Source organism: Coregonus lavaretus, assembly GCF_964263955.1.
Source record: "Coregonus lavaretus genome assembly, contig: HAP1_SCAFFOLD_1214, whole genome shotgun sequence".
In the NCBI taxonomy this organism is placed as follows: domain Eukaryota; kingdom Metazoa; phylum Chordata; class Actinopteri; order Salmoniformes; family Salmonidae; genus Coregonus; species Coregonus lavaretus.
The window spans coordinates 79,929-103,429 of NW_028164952.1; the positions used below are offsets into that span (position 1 = coordinate 79,929).

Genomic DNA, 23,501 nt, shown 5'->3' on the forward strand with positions numbered 1-23,501 from the left:
GGCCGTAACACGTCTGTTTTTTATTTCTACCTAGTAGTTAATTGCACTCACCTGGTGTCCCAGGTCTGAATTAGCCCCTGATTAGAAGGAGAGGATGAAAAACAGAGATGTTTCGGCCCTCCAGGACCGGAATTGAAGAACCCTGCAGTAGGCCATTGGATCGAGGCTGCATTGAAGAACATTGAACTTTGGTTTTGCCCGAGTTGCCAATCTTTAGTTGTTGCAACACTAAACCAAAGTTGCTAGTGCCCCATGCTGAAAATAATGGACACTGTCGTCCTCTGCAATAAAGTATTATACATATCAGTAGACAGGTTTCCATTGACACAGGTTTATTCAACAAAAGCAATGTCTCAAAAAACATTGCGACGTGTAATGGAAACGGCAGCTATAGGAGACATGTTGTAAAGATCAACAAAATGTTATCTGTTTCGACGGGTGGATTTTTCTTTACTTGAACTATCTTTATTGCGACAAATGATGATGGAAACAGTATTTTATTTTTAAAAGATTAGGATTGCTGGATAATTTTGAAGATACGCGGGGCACGTGATGTCATCACATAACTACTATATAAAGCTCCACTCCACATGTAATTCTAAATTCCTACTGCTTGCTAAATGTTTTTTCAACTATGTAACAAACGTTTATTTTAGACATTTTTGCAAATGTATTGAAAATCAAATACAAAAATATCTAATTTAGCCTGTGTTTAGCTTTATTCCGTTTATTTTTATCCTACAAAACTCCCTAGTCCTTGCAGATGACAAGCATACCCATAACACGATTCAGCCACCACCATGCTTGAAAATATGAAGAGTGGTACTCAGTGATGTGTTGGATTTGCCCCAAACATAACGCTTTGTATTCAGGACATACATTTCATTTCTTTGCCATATTATTTGCAGTTTTACTTTGGTGCCTTATTGCAAACAGGATGCATGTTTTATAATATTTTATTCTGTACAGGCTTCCTTCTTTTCACTCTGTCAATTAGGTTAGTAGGGTGAAATCCCTTAGCGGTTTCCTTCCTCTCCGGCAACTGAGTTAGGAAGGACGCCTGTATCTTTGTAGTGACTAGGTGTATTGATACACCATCCATGCTTAAATATATTCAATGTCTGCTTTTATTTTTTTTATTTTTTTACCCATCTACCAATAGGTGCCCTTTGTGAAGCATTGGAAAACTTCCCTGGTCTTTGTGGTTGAATCTGTTTTTGAAATTCACTGCTCGACTGAGAGACCTTACAGATAATTGTATGTGTGGGGTACAGAGATTAAGTAGTCATTCAAAAATCATGTTAAACACTATTATTGCACACAGAGTGAGTCCATGCAACTTATTATGTGACTTGTAATCACTTTTTTACTCCTGAACTTATTTAGGCTTGCCATAAAAAAAATCTAAAAACATTATTACACTTTGACATTATGGGGTATTGTGTGTAGGCCAGTGACACAAAATCTCAATTTTATCAATTTTATATTCAGGCTGTAACACAACCGTTTGGGGGAAAGGCCAAGGGGTGTGAATACTTCTGAAGGCACTGTAGTTGGGAGGGCATACAGGCTGTCACCAATTTATTAATGTGCAATATACCTAAATGGATAATGGAAACACTTCAACCACTTCATTTTTATTCGAGACACTAGGTTTTTAGATTTTTTTTTTTTAGATGTGACATTACTTCTAGCTGTTTTTTATCTACACTAAACAGTTCAATGGGAACGCACCGTAGCAGTGTGTATTTTCTATGTGCACTTTCTAAATGTCAACCAAAAAATCACTGAACAAGTTAAACGGAACATAACGAGTGTTGCTTATATTGGTTACCTTTCTGGACAGTTTTTCTAAGGTTTTTTCACCCTACGCCCATTTTTTCAAAATGTTCAACCTAGATCAAAATGATCCGGATTCTGTAATCCTCTTTTTTGCAATCCAGGATAAAATCGATCTGGCTGTTTTTTTTAAATAATCGGATAAGATGCCTCAAAAGTTAGAGACAAATGTGTAGGTAGAAAACAGAAACCGCTCTGTTTGTCACAACCGCTAATAGCGGATATCAGAGGTTACTCACATAACTGATTCTATGAATTTAGCGGCGCATTCAGTGGATTTAAAATGATACGCTTATTACTGAACATGTATATAACTTGAATATTTTCCCTTTGTTCATGTTGAAATTGATGTATTTGAATAGATTAGGGCAGATACAAATTAACAGTGAATCATTGTTTAAGCACTTTTTTTTTTATCGCTATTTGTGATACAATTTGCTGATTTCCCATGATCACACATGACTGGTTCTTGGTCTCCCTTGTTTCGTTAGGTGAGGAGCAGTTACCATATAAAAAGCATCCGGGTTGGTACCAGATAGGCATACTTGATTCTGTTCTGTCTGAAGATGTCACTATTGTACAGACTATTGTTTTCAAGAAAAAGTATCTGATACAACCTGACGTACAACATGTGGGCGAGGCTTAAAGTGGGACGTAACCAATGAAAAGCTCCATTCGTCTGTTAGCCTCTTTCCATAAGAGAGAGTAGGCATATTATATTGTTTCAGGTGTGGTCGTCATTGAGATGGGAGACAGATCGCATAAAGGCCTACGGACACCGATGAGAGACGAGATATTTTGTCACCACCCGCGAGAATGGCGACTGAAGAATGTCAGAAAGGCATAAGTGGTGGACATAGAGTGATGCAATTCGGAATGTACTACATATGCCAGCCTAACCTTTCCAGCAAGGTATTTCAAAACTATGTTTTCCCTCTGCGTAAATCATTCTGGAGTCTCCAAAGGATTCCTGAAGAAGGCATGCAGAACTGAAGCAAGTTTTTAACCATGGTCTGAAATTATGAACAAATCAGGCTATAGATAGTCGAACTCAAATGCATATGTTTTTTTCCTTTTTTTCTCTTAGATTATTAATGTGGGGTTTTCTGTAATGAAGTTATTAGTTATTATAATGTCCCATCAATTGTCGTAGGCTATTTTGTGTTATGATATGGACATTCTATAAAATGTTATTACTTTAGATTAGCCTATTTAATTGCTTTGATGTCGGCAGGAGGCAGTGGCATTTTGACAAATTATTCTAATCATCCTTGACGGCATCAGTGGGGCAATGCGTGAGTATAAAGTCGTGGTCCTCGGCAGCGGAGGTGTCGGCAAGTCTGCTCTCACCGTGCAATTTGTGACCGGAACCTTCATAGAGAAGTATGACCCGACAATTGAAGATTTTTATCGAAAGGAGATCGAGGTGGATTCCTCCCCGTCGGTGCTGGAGATTCTGGACACTGCTGGGACAGAGCAGTTTGCTTCTATGAGAGACCTTTACATCAAGAACGGCCAGGGCTTCATACTAGTCTACAGTCTGGTCAACCAACAGAGTTTCCAAGACATCAAGCCAATGAGAGATCAGATCATCAGAGTTAAAAGGTGATTTCTGAGTTTGATATTAATTCCCTGACTGTGTCACTAGATTGAAAGTTAATTTGGAACATGATCAGAGTCATGGCCTACGGCCCTATTGAAATCAGTGAATATAGGCTATATTGTAGTAAATTCTAATGGTCTAGTAATTACTCTAGTTTATTCCACTACTAATTGCAAATTAGTATGTGTGTGTGTGAGCATGATTTGATTCCTTTGGATCGAACATACTTGAGCAGGGCTGGGCCCACATCTGCTTAGATTTATATTGGACATGTGAAACCAAACAAGCTTCCTCTGCTCTTTGAGGAGATATTATCTGATTCATCCAGGTCATGTGTTAGTCATGAAAGTCCAGCTGTGCTTCACCTTTACTCTATTACCCAGAAGCCCTTAGGTTTGATGTTGGACTTCTAGCCAGATGGAGAACCCATACGAAACCTGAACTGGTCAGGTTGTCCCACATACAGTGCCTTCAGAAAGTATTCACACCATTTGACTTTTTCAACATTTTGTTCTGTTACAAAGTGGGATTCAAATGGATTTAATTGTCTTTTTTGTCAATGATCTACACAAAATACGCTGCAATGTCAAAGTGGAAGAAAAATTCGATTTTTTAAAATGTATTAATGAAAAACAAAACACTAACATATCTTGATTAGATAATTAATCACACCCCTGAGTCATTACATGTTATAAACACCTTTGGTAGCAATTACAGCTGTGAGTCTTTTGGGGTAAGTCTAAGAGCTTTGCACACCTGTATTGTGCAATATTTGACAATTTTTCTTTTTAACATTCTTCAAGCTCTGTGAAGTTGGTTGTTGATCATTGCTAGACAGTCATTTTCAAGTATTGGCATAGGTTTTAAGTCAAAACTGTAACTAGGCCACTCGGGAACATTCAATGTCCTCTTGGTAAGCAACTCCAGTGTAGATTTGGTTTTGTGTTTTAGGTTATTGTCTTGCTTACATTTACATTACATTTACGTCATTTAGCCGACGCTCTTATCCAGAGCGACTTACAAATTGGTGCATTCACCTTATAGCCAGTGGGATAACCACTTTACATTTTTTTATTTTTTTGGGGGGGGGGGGGGGGGGGGGGGTAGAAGGATTACTTTATCCTATCTCCCAGGTATTCCTTAAAGAGGTAGGGTTTCAAGTGTCTCCGGAAGGTGGTGAGTGACTCCCCTGTCCTGGCATTGTGAGGGAGCTTGTTCCACCATTGGGGTGCCAGAGCAGCAAACAGTTTTGACTGGGCTGAGCGGGAACTGTGCTTCCGCAGAGGTAGGGGGGCCAGCAGGCCAGAGGTGGATGAACGCAATGCCCTCGTTTGGGTGTAGGGACTGATCAGAGCCTGAAGGTACGGAGGTGCCGTTCCCCTCACAGCTCCGTAGGCAAGCACCATGGTCTTGTAGCAGATGCAAGCTTCAACTGGAAGCCAGTGGAGTGTGCGGAGGAGCGGGGTGACGTGAGAGAACTTGGGAAGGTTGAACACCAGACGGGCTGCGGCATTCTGGATGAGTTGTAGGGGATTAATGGCACAGGCAGGGAGCCCAGCCAACAGCGAGTTGCAGTAATCCAGACGGGAGATGACAAGTGCCTGGATTAGGACCTGTGCCGCTTCCTGTGTAAGGCAGGGTCGTACTCTCCGAATGTTGTAGAGCATGAACCTACAGGATCGGGTCACCGCCTTGATGTTAGCGGAGAACGACAGGGTGTTGTCCAGGGTCACGCCAAGGTTTTTTGCACTCTGGGAGGAGGACACAACGGAGTTGTCAACGAGATCATGGAACGGGCAGTCCGGGAGGAAGAGCATGGAACAACATCATTGTAGTTGCTGGAAGGTGAATTAATCTCCCAGTGTCTGTTGGAAAGCAGACTGAACCAGGTTTTCCTATCAGATTTTGCCTATGCTTAGCTCCATTCCATTTCTTTTTATCCTAAATAACTCTCCAGTCCTTGCCGATGACAAGCATACCCATACCATGATGCAGCAACCACCATGCTTGAAAATATGAAGAGTGGTACTCAGTGATGTGTTGGATTAACCCCAAACATAACGCTTTGTATTCAGGACAAAAAGTTCATTTCTTTGGCACATTTTTCACACTATTACTTTAGTGCCTTGTTGCAAACAGGAAGCATGTTTTGGAATATTTGTATTCTGTACAGGCTTCCTTCTTTTCACTCTGTCATTTAGGTTAGTATTATGGAGTAACTACAATGATGTTGTTCCATTCTCAGTTTTCTACTATCATAGCCGTTAAGCTCTGTAACCGTTTTAAAATCATCATTGGCCTCATGGTAAAATCCCTGTGCGGTTTCCTTCCTTCCCTGTATCTTTGTAGTGACTGGGTGTTTTAATACACCATCCAAAGCCTAATTAATATCTTCACCATGCTCAAAGGGATATTCAGTGTCTGTATGATTTTTTATTTTACCCATCTACCAATCGGTGCTGTTCTTTGCGAGGCATTTGGAAAACATATTATGTGACTTGTTAAGCAAATATTTACTCCTGAACTTATTAAGGCTTGTCATTACAAAGGGGTTAAATACTTATTGACTCAAGACATTTTAGCTTTTCATTTTGTATTAATTTGTAAAAAATTCTAAAAACGAAATTCCACTTTGACATTATGGGATATTGTGTGTAGACCTTTATTTAACCAGGTAAGCCAGTTGAGAACAAGTTCTCATTTACAACTGCCAAGATAAAGCAAAGCAGTGCGATAAAAACAACAACAGAGTTACATATGGAATAAACAAAAACGTACAGTCAATAACACAATAGAAAATCTATATACAGTGTGTGCAAATGTAGTAGGTTATGGAGGTAAGGCAATAAATAGGCCATAGTGCAAAATAATTACAATTTAGTATTAACACTGGAGTGATAGATGTGCAGAAGATGATGTGCAAATAGAGATACTGGGGTGCAAATGAGCAAAATAAATAACAATGTATATAACAATATGGGGATGAGGTAGTTGGGTGGGCTAATTACAGATGGGCTGTGTACAGGTACGGTGATCAGTAAGCTGCTCTGACAACTGATGCTTAAAGTTAATGAGGGAGATAAGTGTCTCCAGCTTCAGAGATTTTTGCAGTTCGTTCCAGTCATTTGCAGCAGAGAACTGGAAGGAATGGCGGCCAAAGGAGGTGTTGGCTTTGGGGATGACCAGTGAGATATACCTGCTGGAGCGCATACTACGGGTGGGTGTTGCTATGGTGACCAATGAGCTAAGATAAGGCGGGGATTTGCCTAGAAGTGATTCATAGATGACCTGGAGCCAGTGGGTTTGGCGACAAATATGTAGTGAGGGCCAGCCAACGAGAGCGTACAGGTCACAATGGTGGGTAGTATATGGGGCTTTGGTGACAAAACGGATGGCACTGTGATAGTCTACATCCAATTTGCTGAGTTGAGTGTTGGAAGCTATTTTGTAAATGACATCGCCGAAGTCAAGGATCGGTAGGATAGTAAGTTTTATGAGGGCATGTTTAGCAGCATGAGTGAAGGAGGCTTTGTTGGAAGCCGATTCTAGATTTAACTTTGGATTGGAGATGCTTAATGTGAGTCTGGAAGGAGAGTTTACGGTCTAACCAGACACCTAGGTATTTGTAGTTGTCTACATATTCTAAGTCAGACCCACCGAAAGTAGTGATTCTAGTCGGGCAGGCGGGTGCAAGCAGCGTTCGATTGAAGAGCATGCATTTAGTTTTACTAGCGTTTAAGAGCAGTTGGAGGCCACAGAAGGAGTGTTGTATGGCATTGAAGCTCGTTGGTGTCCAATGAAGGGCCAGATGTATACCATGAAGGGCCAGATGTCTCCGTGGACTTTACAGTGTCCCAAAACTTTTTGGAGTTAGTGCTACAGGATGCAAATTTCTGTTAGAAAAAGCTAGCCTTTGCTTTCCTAACTGATTGTGTATATTGGTTCCTGACTTCCATTAAAAGTTGCATATCGCGGGGCTGTTCGATGCTAATGCAGTACGCCACAGGATGTTTTTGTGCTGGTCAAGGGCAGTCAAGTCTGGGGTGAACCAGGGGCTATATCTGTTCTTAGTTCTGAATTTTTTGAATGGGGCATGCTTATTTAAGATGGAGAGGAAAGCACTTTTGAAGAACATCCAGGCATCCTCTACTGACGGAATGAGGTCAATATCCATCCAGGATACCCGGGCCAGGTCAATTAGAAAGGCCTGCTCGCTAAAGTGTTTTAGGGTCGTTTGACCGCGGACCCATTACGGACCCAGGCAATGATGCAGTGATCGCTGAGATCCTGGTTGAAGACAGCGGAGGTGTATTTAGAGGGTAAATTAGTCAGTATGATATCTATGAGGGTGCCCATGTTTACGGATTTAGGGTTGTACCTGGTAGGTTCCTTGATAATTAGTGTGAGATTGAGGGCATCTAGTTTAGATTGTAGGACGGCCGGGGTGTTAAGAATATCCCAGTTTAGGTCACCAAGCAGTACGAACTCTGAGGATAGATGGGGGCAAGCAATTCACATATGGTGTCCAGGGCACAACTGGGGGCTGAGGGGGGGCTGTAGCAAGCGGCAACAGTGAGAGACCTATTTTTGGAGGTGGATTTTTAGAAGTAGGAGCTCAAACTGTTTGGGCACAGACCTGGATAGTATGATAGAGCTCTGCAGGCTATCTCTACAGTAGATTGCAACTCCGCCCCCTTTGGCAGTTCTATCTAGACGGAAAATGTTGTAGTTCGGGATGGACATTTCTGAATTTTTGGTGGCCTTCCTAAGCCAGGATTCAGACACTGCTAGAACATAAGGGTTGGCAGAGTGTGCTAACGCAGTGAATAACTCAAACTTGGGGAGGAGGCTTCTGATGTTAACATGCAAGAAACCAAGGCTTTTACGGTTACAGAAGTCAACAAATGATAGCGCCTGGGGAGTAGGAGTGATACTGGGGGCTACAGGGCCTGGGTTAACCTCTACATTACCAGAGGAACAGAGGAGGAATAGAATAAGTATACGGCTAAAGGCTTTAAGAACTGGTCTTCTAGTGCGTTGGGTACAGAGAATAAACGGTGCAGATTTCCGGGCATTGTAGAATAGATTCAGGGCATTATGTACAGACAAGGATATGGAAAGGTATGAGTACAGTGGTAGTACTGTAACGATCGAGGTAAGGAGTAGACCAAGGCGCAGCGTGATGAACAAACATACTTTAATTAGTTAAAGCATCAAAATACAAAACAAAACACGACTCGTGACGTCCACGGTATCAATGACCGAACACGGAACAAAAACCCACAACCACAAAGGGAAAACATACAGTTAAATATGGCTCCCAATCAGAGACAACCAGCCAACAGCTGACACTCGTTGCCTCTGATTGGGAGTCACTCAGGCAAACATAGAATACAACAAACTAGAATGAACACCAACACAGAAATACACACATAGAAATGAACACACCCTGGCTCAACATAATGAGTCCCAGAGCCAGGGTGTGACAGTACCCCCCCCTAAAGGCGCGGACTGCGACCGCGCCTCAACTAAACAAACCAGGGGAGGGCTGGGCGGGCATACCTCCTCGGTGGCGGTTCTGGCTCCGGCCTTGACCACCACCCTCCAATACACCCCCCATAGTGCCCCTGGTCCAGTCTGGCCCCGCCGGCTGGAGCAGGACTGGACTTAACAGGAGCGATCCTTACCAGGCTGTCGACTCGCACCCCTGGCTTGGTGCGTGGAGGAGGAACGGGCCTTACCAGGCTGACGACGCGCACCCCTGGCTTGGTGCGTGGAGGAGGAACGGGCCTTACCAGGCTGACGACTCGCACCCCTGGCTTGGTGCGTGGAGAAGGAACGGGCCTTACCAGGCTGACTTCTCGCACCCCTGGCTTAGTGCGAGTGGCAGGAACAGGCCGGACCGGGCTGGCGACGCGCACCGTAGGTTTGGTGCGAGTGGCAGGAACAGGCCGGGTCGGGCTGGCGACGCGCACCGTAGACTTGGTGCGGGTGGCAGGAACAGGCCGGGTCGGGCTGGCGACGCGCACCGTAGGTTTGGTGCGAGTGGCAGGAACAGGCCGGGTCGGGCTGGCGACGCGCACCGTAGACTTGGTGCGGGTGGCAGGAACAGGCCGGGTCGGGCTGGCGACGCGCACCGTAGACTTGGTGCGGGTGGCAGGAACAGGCCGGACCGGGCTGGCGACGCGCACCGTAGGTTTGGTGTGAGTGGCAGGAACAGGCCGGGTCGGGCTGGCGACGCGCACCGTAGACTTGGTGCGGGTGGCAGGAACAGGCCGGACCGGGCTGGCGACGTGCACCGTAGACTTGGTGCGGGTGGCAGGAACAGGCCGGACCGGGCTGGCGACGCGCACCGTAGGTTTGGTGCGAGTGGCAGGAACAGGCCGGGTCGGGCTGGCGACGCACACCGTAGGCTTGGTGCGTGGAGCAGGAACAGGCCGGGCTGGGCTGTCGACGCACACCGTAGGCTTGGTGCGTGGAGCAGGGACAGGCCGGACTGGGCTGGCGACGCACACCGTAGGCTTGGTGCGTGGAGCAGAGACAGGCCGGGCTGGGCTGGCAACGCACACCGTAGGCTTGGTGCGTGGAGCAGGGACAGGCCGAACCGGGCTGTGGAGACGGATAGGAGGCCTGGAGTGAAGAGGGGCCACCACCCGTCCTGGCTGAATGCCTACCCTCACACACTCTGTGTGAGGCATCCGCACAGGACGTACAGGGCGGTGAACCCCTGGCCTGGTGGCCTTCTGGATCTGCCCCCTTTTCTCCTCTGTCAGCCCCGTCGTCCATGCCGTGTGCCCCCCCCTAAAAAATGTCTGGGGTTGCCTCACGACCGTCCGACGACGACCCTGATCACGCCGTTGCTCCTCTCTCCGTCGCCTCTCCACTGTCTCACTCCATGGCCGGCGATCCATCCCGGCAGGATTTCCCCCCAAGTCCAGGACCCTTTACCGTCCAATATCTCCTCCCATGTCCAGGCTGCCTGCTCCTGGACACGCTGCTCCTCTTTCGCCAGGGCCTTTCCCGGCGCTTCCTCCCATGTCCACCCCAAGGGCTGCCCCTGGACACGCTGCTTGGTCGTTGCATGGTGGGTTTTTCTGTAACGATCGAGGTAAGGAGTAGACCAAGGCGCAGCGTGATGAACAAACATACTTTAATTAGTTAAAGCATCAAAATACAAAACAAAACACAACTCGTGACGTCCACGGTATCAATGACCGAACACGGAACAAAAACCCACAACCACAAAGGGAAAACATACAGTTAAATATGGCTCCCAATCAGAGACAACCAGCCAACAGCTGACACTCGTTGCCTCTGATTGGGAGTCACTCAGGCAAACATAGAATACAACAAACTAGAATGAACACCAACACAGAAATACACACATAGAAATGAACACACCCTGGCTCAACATAATGAGTCCCAGAGCCAGGGTGTGACAAGTACACCTAAGCATTGGGTAACGATGAAAGAGATAGCATCACTGGAGGTACCGATTGAGCCGGTCTCCGTGTGTATGGGGGGTGGGACAAAGAAGCTATCTGAGGCAGGTTGAGCGGGACTGGGGGCTTTACAGTGAAATAGTAAAATAACAACTAACCCAAACAGCAATAGGCTAGGCATATTGACATGGGAGAGAGGCATAACGCAATCACAGGTGTTATTCGAGAGGGCTAAGACAATAACTGGTAATGGTGACGAAAGTTTGGGCTGAAGCTAAACAGATAAAACAGGATGGGGTACCGTGTAAAGGAACAGTCCAGCGGGCATCAGATGTGTAGCTGAGTGATCATAAGGTCCAGTGAACAGCAATAGGTAAGTCCGGGAGCAGTTCGTAGGCACCTACAGCACAGGTGAGCAGGAGGCACGGCTGTTGATTGCGCGTGCTAGCGGGCCGGTGCTAGCAGATGGATCTTCGTGGTCGTCGCAACGGGAAGCCTGTTGAAACCACATCAGATGATTATGTTGGCAGACCAGTCGTGATGGATCGGTGGGGCTCTGTGTCGACACTAGGAGGTCCCGTCCGGTTGACAGAGAGGTGGATAGCCGGGAGATGGGCCTGGCTCGAGGCTAGCTCAAGGCTAACTGGTGCAAGCTTTGGGACAAGTGGTGATTAGTGGTGATTAGCCAACAACAACATATATTTGGTTGCAGCTAGCTAGTTGTGATGATCCGGTGTTAAGGTCCAGTGATTCAGTGATTCCGGCAGAAAATCAGAAATGCTCTGGGTCGATAGCACGCTGTGCAGACTGGCCGATAATTGTCCAGGCTAGAGCTGGCTGGTAGGTAGTGCAGGCCACGGACAGTGGTGAAGACCGCTAACGGTGGCTAATAGCAATAGCTAATAGCAAGTAGCTAGTTAGCTGGCTAGCTGGCTAGTTTCATCCGTGGGTTCTTGATAAAAGGAATTAAGAAATAATAGAATCCGTTCCACAATGGGTGTGGCGGGTTGCAGGAAAGTATATTTAGTTAAGGATGGAAAGTGAGATAGAGAAATATATACGAAAAAAGACACAACAAAAAAAAACAGGCTATTTACACGAGGACACAATAATAATAATAATCAAAATGTAATACATTTAAAATTCAGCCTGTAACACAACAAAATGTGGAAAAAGTCAAAGGGTGTGAATACTTTCTGAAGGCACTGTAGGTCATCTCTATTACAATGCAGACCAGGTCCAGAATAGCAGTTTCCCTCCTCCCTGTCAACTCAGTTAGGAAGTACTGTATCTTTGTAACCAGAGATGTTAGACACGGAGGTCTAGAGAAAAGCCCAGGAAAAACTACAGGTCCTAGTTATTGGCAATAACTTGTCCTGCTCAGATCACATGGTCAAGAGTTTCGCTCTGTTAGTTGGAACAAGTGAGACGATGAAGTGGCAAACAGATGCCTGATTCACTCTATAGGGCCAACCCAATGCGAACCGTACTTTACTGGCCATCCCAGGACAGCTCGGGTTGGTTTAGCTTGGTTTAGCTTCTATTGTCCTGCCTGTCATTACTAAGATGCACAGTGCTCCTCCTGGCATACATTACCTAGATCCGGGGTGAAATTTCCTCTAGATACAGATCTAGGATCAGCTTCCCCTCCCACAGACCTAACCTTAACCATTAGTAGGGAAAATGCTAAACTGAGCCAAGATCAGCGTCTAGGGGCAACTTCACCCTACTCAAATTAGCTAACTCCAGAAAGTGGCTTTACATTAATTTTACTGCCTCACAAAACCCATTATTGCTGAGCCAGCGAGCAGAAGTGCACTATATCCTCACTCATCACAACTTGGGATTGTGTTGGAGTTGGAAGCCAAGGAAACATCAGTCCTCCATTAGTGAGAAGGCACATAACCTAAAGCCACGTTTGACTCCTGGCAGCGGAATCCTATGAACTAGCTGGAGATCCAAGAGTGAGGTCATTTGGGCTTTGTGTGTGTGTGTGTGTGTGTGTGTGTGTGTATGTACCTTCAGCTCTTGTTACGGCACCCACAAAATAACCAAATAAATTACTGTATCGTGTATATTGTTGTTTCGGAAATCCAACCTGGCTGTGCTCCAACTTGATCTTAACGATTTCCTCGCATGAATGTGAAGGATGAGTCGATCGACCTAGAAGCTGGGTTTTCAAAGCACTTCAGATTGGGTTTCACGCTGCACTGATGCTGTGTTTAATAGCAAGAGAGGAACAACACGGGCTGTTAAGTGTAGTCATTTGTGCAATGGGGTGTGGTCTCAAACTACATTTCCCAGGAGGGACCTCTGACTGAAGTTCTGAGGTGGACGTTAAACCCACATCCTGGCTCAACAGGGTGGTGGTGGTGTTCATTAGGCACACCGTAGCAAAATGTTTGGTGCCCACAAGGTCCTGCGTGGCTCAGTTGGTAGAGCATGGAGCTTGCAACACCAGGGTTGTGGGTTCGATTCAAACGGGGGACCAGTATGAAAATGTATGCACTCAATATTGTAAGTCTATCTGGATAAAATAAAAATAAAAATAAAAAATGGGTAATGGTCACCATGATTTAAAGAACATAAACATATAGGCTATGAAATGGAATACAAACCAATACTGGTAGCTATGTTTTAGAAGTACTGGGCTCAATTTGAAAATTATCACAATGTAGACCCATTTCTTAGGCCTCATTCCCCGGTTTGCCATTGAGCTTTAAAGTTACAGCAAGGAACATTATTTAGTTGAAGTTACTGTTATGGTTCATGTTGAATTCACTGATTTGCCCTATTTATTTTTGTTGTCAAAAACTATGTGGCCTTTTGTTGTGTTGTGTTTAGTTTTTATAAGTTATAAGCAGAATGACTCCCTCCCCCACACGCGCAGACACACACACGCACACATACACAGCCCAGCAGCAGCAGCACAGCGTGGGAAGTCCGTCATCACAGCATCTCTTGGGACTCCACATCCGTTTTGTTATTCTTTTCCCTAGCTCTCCTTCAGTACTCAAAATGAACATCTATCTACAGTGGGGGAAAAAAGTATTTAGTCAGCCACCAATTGTGCAAGTTCTCCCACTTAAAAAGATGAGAGAGGCCTGTAATTGTCATCATAGGTACACATAAACTATGACAGACAAACTGAGATTTTTTTTCTCCAGAAAATCACATTGTAGGATTTTTTATGAATTTATTTGCAAATTATGGTGGAAAATAAGTATTTGGTCACCTACAAACAAGCAAGATTTCTGGCTCTCACAGACCTGTAACTTCTTCTTTAAGAGGCTCCTCTGTCCTCCACTCGTTACCTGTATTAATGGCACCTGTTTGAACTTGTTATCAGTATAAAAGACACCTGTCCACAACCTCAAACAGTCACACTCCAAACTCCACTATGGCCAAGACCAAAGAGCTGTCAAAGGACACCAGAAACAAAATTGTAGACCTGCACCAGGCTGGGAAGACTGAATCTGCAATAGGTAAGCAGCTTGGTTTGAATAAATCAACTGTGGGAGCAATTATTAGGAAATGGAAGACATACAAGACCACTGATAATCTCCCTCGATCTGGGGCTCCACGCAAGATCTCACCCCGTGGGGTCAAAATGATCACAAGAACGGTGAGCAATAATCCCAGAACCACACGGGGGGACCTAGTGAATGACCTGCAGAGAGCTGGGACCAAAGTAACAAAGCCTACCATCAGTAACACACTACGCTGCCAGGGACTCAAATCCTGCAGTGCCAGACGTGTCCCCCTGCTTAAGCCAGTACATGTCCAGGCCCGTCTGAAGTTTGCTAGAGTGCATTTGGATGATCCAGAAGAGGATTGGGAGAATGTCATATGGTTCTATTTTGGTAAAAACTCAACTCGTCGTGTTTGGAGGACAAAGAATGCTGAGTTGCATTCAAAGAACACCATACCTACTGTGAAGCATGGGGGTGGAAACATCATGCTTTGGGGCTGTTTTTCTGCAAAGGGACCAGGACGACTGATCCGTGTAAAGGAAAGAATGAATGGGGCCATGTATCGTGAGATTTTGAGTGAAAACCTCCTTCCATCAACAAGGGCATTGAAGATGAAACGTGGCTGGGTCTTTCAGCATGACAATGATCCCAAACACACCGCCCGGGCAACGAAGGAGTGGCTTCGTAAGAAGCATTTCAAGGTCCTGGAGTGGCCTAGCCAGTCTCCAGATCTCAACCCCATAGAAAATCTTTGGAGGGTGTTGAAAGTCCGTGTTGCCCAGCGACAGCCCCAAAACATCACTGCTCTAGAGGAGATCTGCATGGAGGAATGGGCCAAAATACCAGCAACAGTGTGTGAAAACCTTGTGAAGACTTACAGAAAACGTTTGACCTGTGTCATTGCCAACAAAGGGTATATAACAAAGTATTGAGAAACTTTTGTTATTGACCAAATACTTATTTTCCACCATAATTTGCAAATAAATTCATAAAAAATCCTACAATGTGTTTTTCTGGATTTATTTTTCTCATTTTGTCTGTCATAGTTGACGTGTACCTATGATGAAAATTACAGGCCTCTCTCATCTTTTTAAGTGGGAGAACTTGCACAATTGGTGGCTGACTAAATACTTTTTTCCCCCACTGTAACTACTGTATGTTAGCTTAGCCACCATAAGGCTACAGCATTGGGACAGTTGCAATGTTAAAGCCACAATCTGGTATTTGTGTTTCAACCCAACTGCAGTTATATTTTTCAAGAATCAATGGGGATATATCATTAAAGGTCCAATGCAGCCGTTTCTATCTCAATATCAAATAATTTCTGGGTAACAATTAAGTACCTTACTGTGATTGTTTTCAATTGAAATGATCAAAAATAAAAAAAAATAGCTTCTGAGCAAAAAGCAATTTCTTAAGCAAGAATTTTGCTAGGACTGTATGGGATAGGTCTGAGTGAGGGACCTAATTGGAGGAGCCTAATGGGAGGGATATGTAACCTGAAAACTAGCTGTTATTGGCAGAAGGGTTTGAAACTCTAATTTGTTATTGGTCTATTAACTTGATGTCACCAGGCAGGCCAAAACTGCACCCATGCAAAACAAGCTGAAATTTCAGGCAGTCTTTTAAACAGCTCTTACACTAAAAAAGGTATTATCATCATAGTTTCAATTTCACATTATTATTCCAACATCATAGTGTGAAAATACACTACAGTTCAAAAGTTTGGGGTCACTTAGAAATGTTATTGTTTTCGAAAGAAAAGCAATTTTTTTGTCCATTAAAATAACATCAAATTGATCAGAAATACAGTGTAGAGATTGTTAATGTTGTAAATGGCTATTGTAGCTGGAAACGGCTGATTTTTAAATGGGAAAAAAAGCCATATCTCAGACTGGCCAATTAAAAGAAAAGATTAGATGGGCAGTCTGAGATATGGCTTTTTCTTTGCAACTCTGCCTAAAAGATCAGCATCCCGGAGTCACCTCTTCACTGTTGACGTTGAGACTGGTGTTTTGCGGGTACTATTTAATGAAGCTGCCAGTTGAGGACCTGTGAGGCGCCTGTTTCTCAAACTAGACACTCTAATGTATTTGTCCTCTTGCTCAGTTGTGCACCGGGGCCTCCCACTCCTCTTTCTATTCTGGTTAGAGCCAGTTGCGCTGTTCTGTGAAGAGAGTAGTACACAGCGTTGTACGAGATCTTCAGTTTCTTGGCAATTTCTCGCATGGAATAGCCTTAATTTCTCAGAACAAGAATAGACTTACGAGTTTCAGAAGAAAGTTATTTGTTTCTGGCCATTTTGAGCCTATAATCGAACCCACAATTGCTGATGCTCCAGATACTCAACTAGTCTCAAGAAGGCCAGTTTTATTGCTTCTTTAATCAGCACAACAGTTTTCAGCTGTGCTAACATAATAATTGCAAAAGGGTTTTCTAATGATCAATTAGCCTTTTAAAATTATAAACTTGGATTAGCAAACACAACGTGCCATTGGAACACAGGATTGATGGTTGCTGATAATGGGCCTCTGTACGCCTATGTAGATATTCCATAAAAAATCAGCCGTTTCCAGCTACAATAGCCATTTACATCATTAACAATGTCTACAATGCATTTCTGATCAATTTGATGTTATTTTAATGGACAAAAAAATTGCTTTTCTTTCGAAAACAAGGTCATTTCTAAGTGACCCCAAACGTTTGTACGGTAGTGTATATATAAAACACAGAAAAATCACGAATTTGACTGCACTGACCCATTAATTTTAATGATCAAACATTTCCTGCAAATATCTTGCCTGCAAAAAAATTGCATGCAAATATCCCAGATTGCACCTTTAATTAACGACAGATGAGCACAATGAAACAACAGCAGCTCAAGGTTTGGGGGGCATTGTGCTGGAGAGGGTGCGTGCTCTGCAGTCATTAGTGTAATTGGACTGTGCTTTAGGAAGCTGGTGTAGGTGTGGTGGATAAGGGAGCAGGTAGCCATAAGGCTGACACTCCTTCAGGCGAAACAAAGAATGGAAATGCCTTTCAAAAACACAAAGGTGTTCTTGTTGTGTTGCTACATATGGTATAACCAGCAACGTTTATGGAGTGATATTAGTACCAACATAAATTGAGAAATTTAATTTGGAACTAACATCACTCCATAAAGGTGTTCCGAACCTATACTTCAGCAGTTGCAAGGATCACATTTCATATCTACTTCATGGCCAACAACTCTTAAATGACCGTTCTTCGTTTGCTTAGTTCAAGTTTCGATGTTTATTTGCCACGTGCACAGGATACAACAGGTGTAAAACAGTACAGTGAAATTCTTACCTTGAGAGCTCTTTACCAACAATGCAGTGATAATAATAATATAGATATACACTACCGGTCAAAAGTTTTAGAACACCTACTCATTCAACGGCTTTTCAATATTTTACATTGTAGAATAATAGTGAAGACATCAAAACAATGAAATAACACTATTGGAATCATGTAGGAACCCAAAAAGTGTTAAACAAATCAAAATATATGTTATATTTGAGATTCTTCAAATAGCCACCCTTTGCCTTGATGACAGCTTTGCAAACTCTTGGTATTCACTCAACCAGCTTCACCTGGAATGCTTTTCCAACAGTCTTGAAGGAGTTCCCACATATGCTGAGCACTTGTTGGCTGCTTTTCCTTCACTCTGCGGTCTGACTCATCCCAAACCATCTCAATTTGGTTGAGGATTGTGGAGGCCAGGTCATCTGATGCAGCACTCCATCACTCTCCTTCTTTGTAAAATAGCCCTTACACAGCCTGGAGGTGTGTTGGGTCATTGTCCTGTTGAAAAACAAATGATAGTCCCACTAAGCCCAAACCAGATGGGATGGCGTATCGCTGCAGAATGCTGTGGTAGCCATGCTGGTTAAGTGTGCCTTGAATTCTAAATAAATCACAGACAGTGTCACCAGCAAAGCACCCCCACACCATAACACCTCCTCCTCCATGCTTTACGGTGGGAAATACACATGCGGAGATCATCCGTTCACCCACACCGCGTCTCACAAAGACACGGCCGTTGGAACCAAAAATCTCCAATTTGGACTCCAGACCAAAGGACACATTTCCACTGGTCTAATGTCCATTGCTCGTGTTTCTTGGCCCAAGTAAGTCTCTTCTTCTTATTGGTGTCCTTTAGTAGTGGTTTCTTTGCAGCAATTCGATCATGAAGGCCTGATTCACACAGTCTCCTCTAAACAGTTGATGTTGAGATGTGTCTGTTACTTGAACTCTGTGAAGCATGCATTTGGACTGCAATTTCTGAGGCTGGTAACTCTAATGAACGTATCTTCTGTAGCAGAGGTAACTCTGGGTCTTCCATTCCTGAGGCGGTCCTCATGAGAGCCAGTTTCATCATAGTGCTTGATGGTTTTTGCGACTGCACTTGAAGAAACGTTCAAAGTTCTTGAAATTTTCCGGATTGACTGACCTTCATGTCTTAAAGTAATGATGGACTGTTGTTTCTCTTTTCTTATTTGAGCTGTTCTTGCCATAATATGGACTTGGTCTTTTACCAAATAGGGCTATCTTCTGTATACCCCCCTACCTTGTCACAACACAACTGATTGGCTCAAATGCATTAAGAATGAAAGAAATTCCACAAATTAACTTTTAACAAGGCACACTTGTTAATTTAAATGCATTCCAGGTGACTACCTCATGAAGCTGGTTGATAGAATGCCAAGAGTGTGCAAAGCTGTCATCAAGGCAAAGGGTGGCTATTTGAAGAATCTCAAATATAAAATTTATTTTGATTTGTTGAAAAAAAACTACATGATTCCATATGTGTTATTTCATACTTTTGATGTCTCCACTATTATTCTACAATGAGTAGGTGTTCTAAAACTTTTGACCGGTAGTGTATATAAATAGTAGAAAATATTATTTAAAAAACAACAACAAAAAAACACACAAGGACTACCATGTGAGTTAAAAATGCACTATGCAGAAATCGCTTAGCCATTTGCTGGTTGCTAAAATTCTAATAGTTAGCCTAATTTCAGTTTATGTGGCAAAACAAGTAAGTATAGTGTACAGAATCATTGTACCATCTAAACTGCTGTGAAATATACAGTACCAGTACCTCAAGTGTTTTTCTTTATTTTTACTATTTTCTACATTGTAGAATAATAGTGAAACATCAAAACTAAGAAATAATAGAAAATATATTTTGATTTGTTTAACACTTTTTTGGTTACTACATAATTCCATATGTGTTATTTCATAGTTTTGATGTCTTCACTATTATTCTACAATGTAGAAAATTGTACAAATAAAGGAAAACCCTGGAATGAGTAGGTGTGTCCAAACTTTTGACTGGTACTGTATTTTCCATAACCCAAAATATTGAATTTGCAGGTACAAAACCGAAAGTAAAAGATGCAGAAACTAAACTTAGAAACGGGAAGCATAGAAATAGCGCACATAGAACATATCTGCCGCTTCTCAGACTTTCTTTAAATGAGAATGACAGATCTATAAGACACATTTCTATGTGAATTTGGTCGACTCACACAAAAAGTTACATATTGCAGCTTTAAAGAAACCTCTGGTACCCCGTAGTGCCGGAAGACATGAGTAAACAGAGCCTCCGCAGTTTGTAGGGCCGTGGGGAGACCGGGCAGAGGAAGAAGGCGGCAGGACTTCGAAAAGTGATCCACAACGACCAAGGATAGTGGTGTTACCTTGGGAGAGGGGAAGATCAGTAAGAAAAGCAATACTAAGGTGAGACCATGGTCGTTGTGGAACTGGAAAAGGTTGTAGCTTACCCACTGGGAGGTGCCTATGTGCCTTACTCTGGGCGCACTACGGGGTACCAGAGGATATAGTGTCCGACCGAGGTCCCCAGTTCACGTCTAGAGTCTGGAAGGCGTTCATGGAACGTCTGGGGGTCTCGGTCAGCCTGACCTCTGGATTTCACCCCGAGAGTAAAGGGCAGGTAGAAAGGGTGAATCAAGATGTGGGTAGGTTCCTGCGGACCTACTGTCAGGACGGGCCGGGGGAGTGGTCGGTGTTCCTGCCATGGGCAGAATACGCTCAGAACTCTCTCCGCCAAACCCACTGGCTCCAGGCCATCTATAAATCACTGCTAGGCAAATCCCCGCCTTATCTTAGCTCATTGGTCACCATAGCAACACCCACCCGTAGTCTGCGCTCCAGCAGGTATATCTCACTGGTCATCCCCAAAGCCAACACCTCCTTTGGCCGCAATTCCTTCCAGTTCTCTGCTGCCAATGATTGGAACAAATTGCAAAAATCTCTGAAGCTGGAGACACTTATCTCCCTCACTAACTTTAAGCATCAGTTGTCAGAGCACCTTACCGATCACTGCACCTGTACACAGCCCATCTGAAATTAGCCCGCCCAACTACCTCATCCCTATATTGTTATTTATTTTGCTCATTTGTACCCCACTATCTCTATTTGCACATCATCTCTTACACATCTATCATTCCAGTGTTAATACTAATTGTAATTATTTTGCACTATAGCCTATTTATTGCCTTACCTCTATAACTTGCTACATTTGCACACACTGTATATATATGTATTTCTGTTGTATTTTTGACTTTGTTTTGTTTTACCCCATATGTAACTCTGTGTTGTTGTTTTTATCGCACTGCTTTGCTTTATCTTGGCCAGGTCGCAGTTGTAAATGAGAACTTGTTCTCAACTGGTTTACCTGGTTAAATAAAGGTGAAATAAAAAAAATAAAAAAATAAACACTGAGCAGGAGGAAACATACACCCTCACGTCCTTAGCCAAGGTAGGCCACCAGTACTTCTCGGTCAGGCAGCGCATTGTACGACCGATACCTGGATGACCAGAGGAGGGTGACGTGTGTGCCCAGTAGATCAGACGATCACGGATAAGCGCAGGCACATACTGCAGCCGGACACTGCGGTTGAGATGGATTTGTGCGTAATGCCTGCGCTATATCCGCGTCCATCGCCCATACTACCGGCGCCACAATGCATGAGGCCGGGAGTATGGGGGTGTTGTCTCTGGGCCTCTCCTCTGTGTCATACAGCCAAGACAGTGCGTCTGCCTTCACGTTCTTCATACCCGGAATGTGTGAGAGTGTGAAATCAAACCGGGTGAAGAAGAGGGCCCACCTGGCCTGGCGAGGATTCAGCCTCCTCGCTGCCCGAATGTACTCCAGGTTACGGTGGTCTGTCCAGACGAGGAAAGGGTGTTTCGCCCCTTCGAGCCAATGCCTCCACACCGTCAAAGCTCGGACAACAGCCAGCAGCTCCTGATCACCAACGCCGTAGTTCTGCTCCGCCGAGCTGAGCTTCTTCGAAAAGAAGGCACAGGGGCGGAGCTTGGGTGGTGTGCCCGAGCGTTGGGATAAGACAGTGCCTATCCCTACCTCGGACGCATCCACCTCCACTACAAATGGTAGTGATGGATCGGGGTGAGCCAGTACCGGGGCTGAAGTGAACAGACCCCGCAATCTACTGAAGGCCAAATCAGCCTCAGCAGACCAGCGGAGCCGGGACGGCCCACCCTTCAACAAGGAGGTAATGGGAGCTGCGACCTTGCCAAAGCCCCGAATAAACCTCAGATAGTAGTTGGCAAAGCCAAGGAAGTGCTGCACCTCCTTCACCATGGTTGGAGTTGGCCAATGACGCACGGCTGAAATGCGATCTCCCTCCATCTCCACACCTGTGGTAGTAATGCGGTATCCGAGGAAGGAGATTGACTGCTGGAAAAACTCACACTTAGCTGCCTTGGCATAAATATCATTTTCCAGCAGTCGGACCAGTACCTTGCGAACCAGGGACACATGCTCGGCGCGCGTAGCGGAATACACCAGGATGTCATCGATGTAGACCACCACACCGCGACCAAGCATGTCCCGAAACATCTCGTTCACAAAGGACTGGAAAACGGATGGAGCATTCATCAAACCGTAGGGCATCACCAGGTATTCATAATGCCCCGAGGTTGTGCTGAATGCTGTTTTCCACTCATCCCCTTCCCGAATACGCACCAGGTTGTAGGCACTCCTGAGCGCTAATTTGGTGAAAAAACGGGCCCCATGCATTGACTCAATCACTGAAGGAATGAGGGGAAGAGGATAACTAAATTGTACCGTCACCTTATTCAGTGGTCGATAATCAATGCACGGGCGTAAACCGCCATCTTTCTTCTTCACAAAGAAGAAACTCGAGGAAGCGGGTGAAGTGGAGGGACGTATATACCCCTGGCGCAGGGACTCTGTGACGTATGTTTCCATAGTCTCCGTTTCAGCCTGCGACAGGGGATACACATGACTGCTGGGAGGTACAGCGTCTACCCGAAGGTTTATCGCCCAATCCCCCTCCCGATGAGGTGGTAATTTAGTCACTTGCGTCTTGGAAAACGCGAGCGCCAGGTCATGGTATTCAGGGGGAATGCGCACGGTGGGGGTACCGTCTGGACTTTCCACCATGGTCGCACCAACGGAAACACCTAGACACCTACCCGGACACTCACACAACCACCCCGTAAGAACCCTCTGTGGCCATGAAAAATTGGAGTTGTGAAGGGCTAACCCCGGAATACCTAAGACTACAGGGTAAGCAGGAGACTCAATCAAAAAAGTGATCTGCTCAACATGCGTCTCCTGTGTAATCATGGTGACTGGTACAGTAACCTTCTTAACCAACCCGGACCCTAATTGTCGACTATCAAGTGCTCTGATGGGGAGTGGAATGGATAGGGGAACCAATGAAATGCCTTGACGGCGTGCAAATGCCCTGTCCATAAAGTTCCCAGCCGCGCCTGAATCGACTGGTGGCCGGGATATCTGGATCCCTCCAGGGGCTAAGGTGTAGGTGGCTGGATCCGGTTGACCAGCTGGTCTCGATAGATCGGGTCCTCTCCTCTCCAGGCGTTGTACTACCTGAAGAACCCGATCCATCGCTTCCCCCAAGTTGGCCATTATCGAGGAATGCTCCTGGACCCTTGCCACAACTACAGGCATGCTGTCTTCTCCTGCTGACTCCATTCAGCGGGTGAGTGATTCTGTGACGAGGTGTGAATAAAGGAGTCAGGCGCAGGAGGTAAAACACCGAAGTCCAGAGTTTATCCCATTTACATAAATAAAACGCA

The 23,501-nt window shown here is 44.7% G+C and overlaps 1 protein-coding gene across 2 annotated transcripts in view; it reads left to right on the forward strand.

The window, feature by feature from the left end:
- The first annotated feature begins 2,561 nt into the window (after positions 1–2,561).
- Positions 2,562–23,501, forward strand: part of LOC311116431 (ras-related protein Rap-2a-like) — a 34,915-nt gene continuing 13,975 nt past the window's right edge. The window contains exons 1-2 of one of the 2 annotated variants that reach the window (XM_084191521.1): positions 2,562–2,751; positions 3,074–3,444. In XM_084191521.1, the coding sequence (XP_084047647.1) occupies positions 3,131–3,444 (314 nt within the window). In that variant the 5' untranslated portion in view covers positions 2,562–2,751; positions 3,074–3,130. Of the gene's footprint in view, positions 3,445–23,501 lie in introns of both variants that reach the window. The other variant, XM_084191520.1, reaches the window with a different exon arrangement.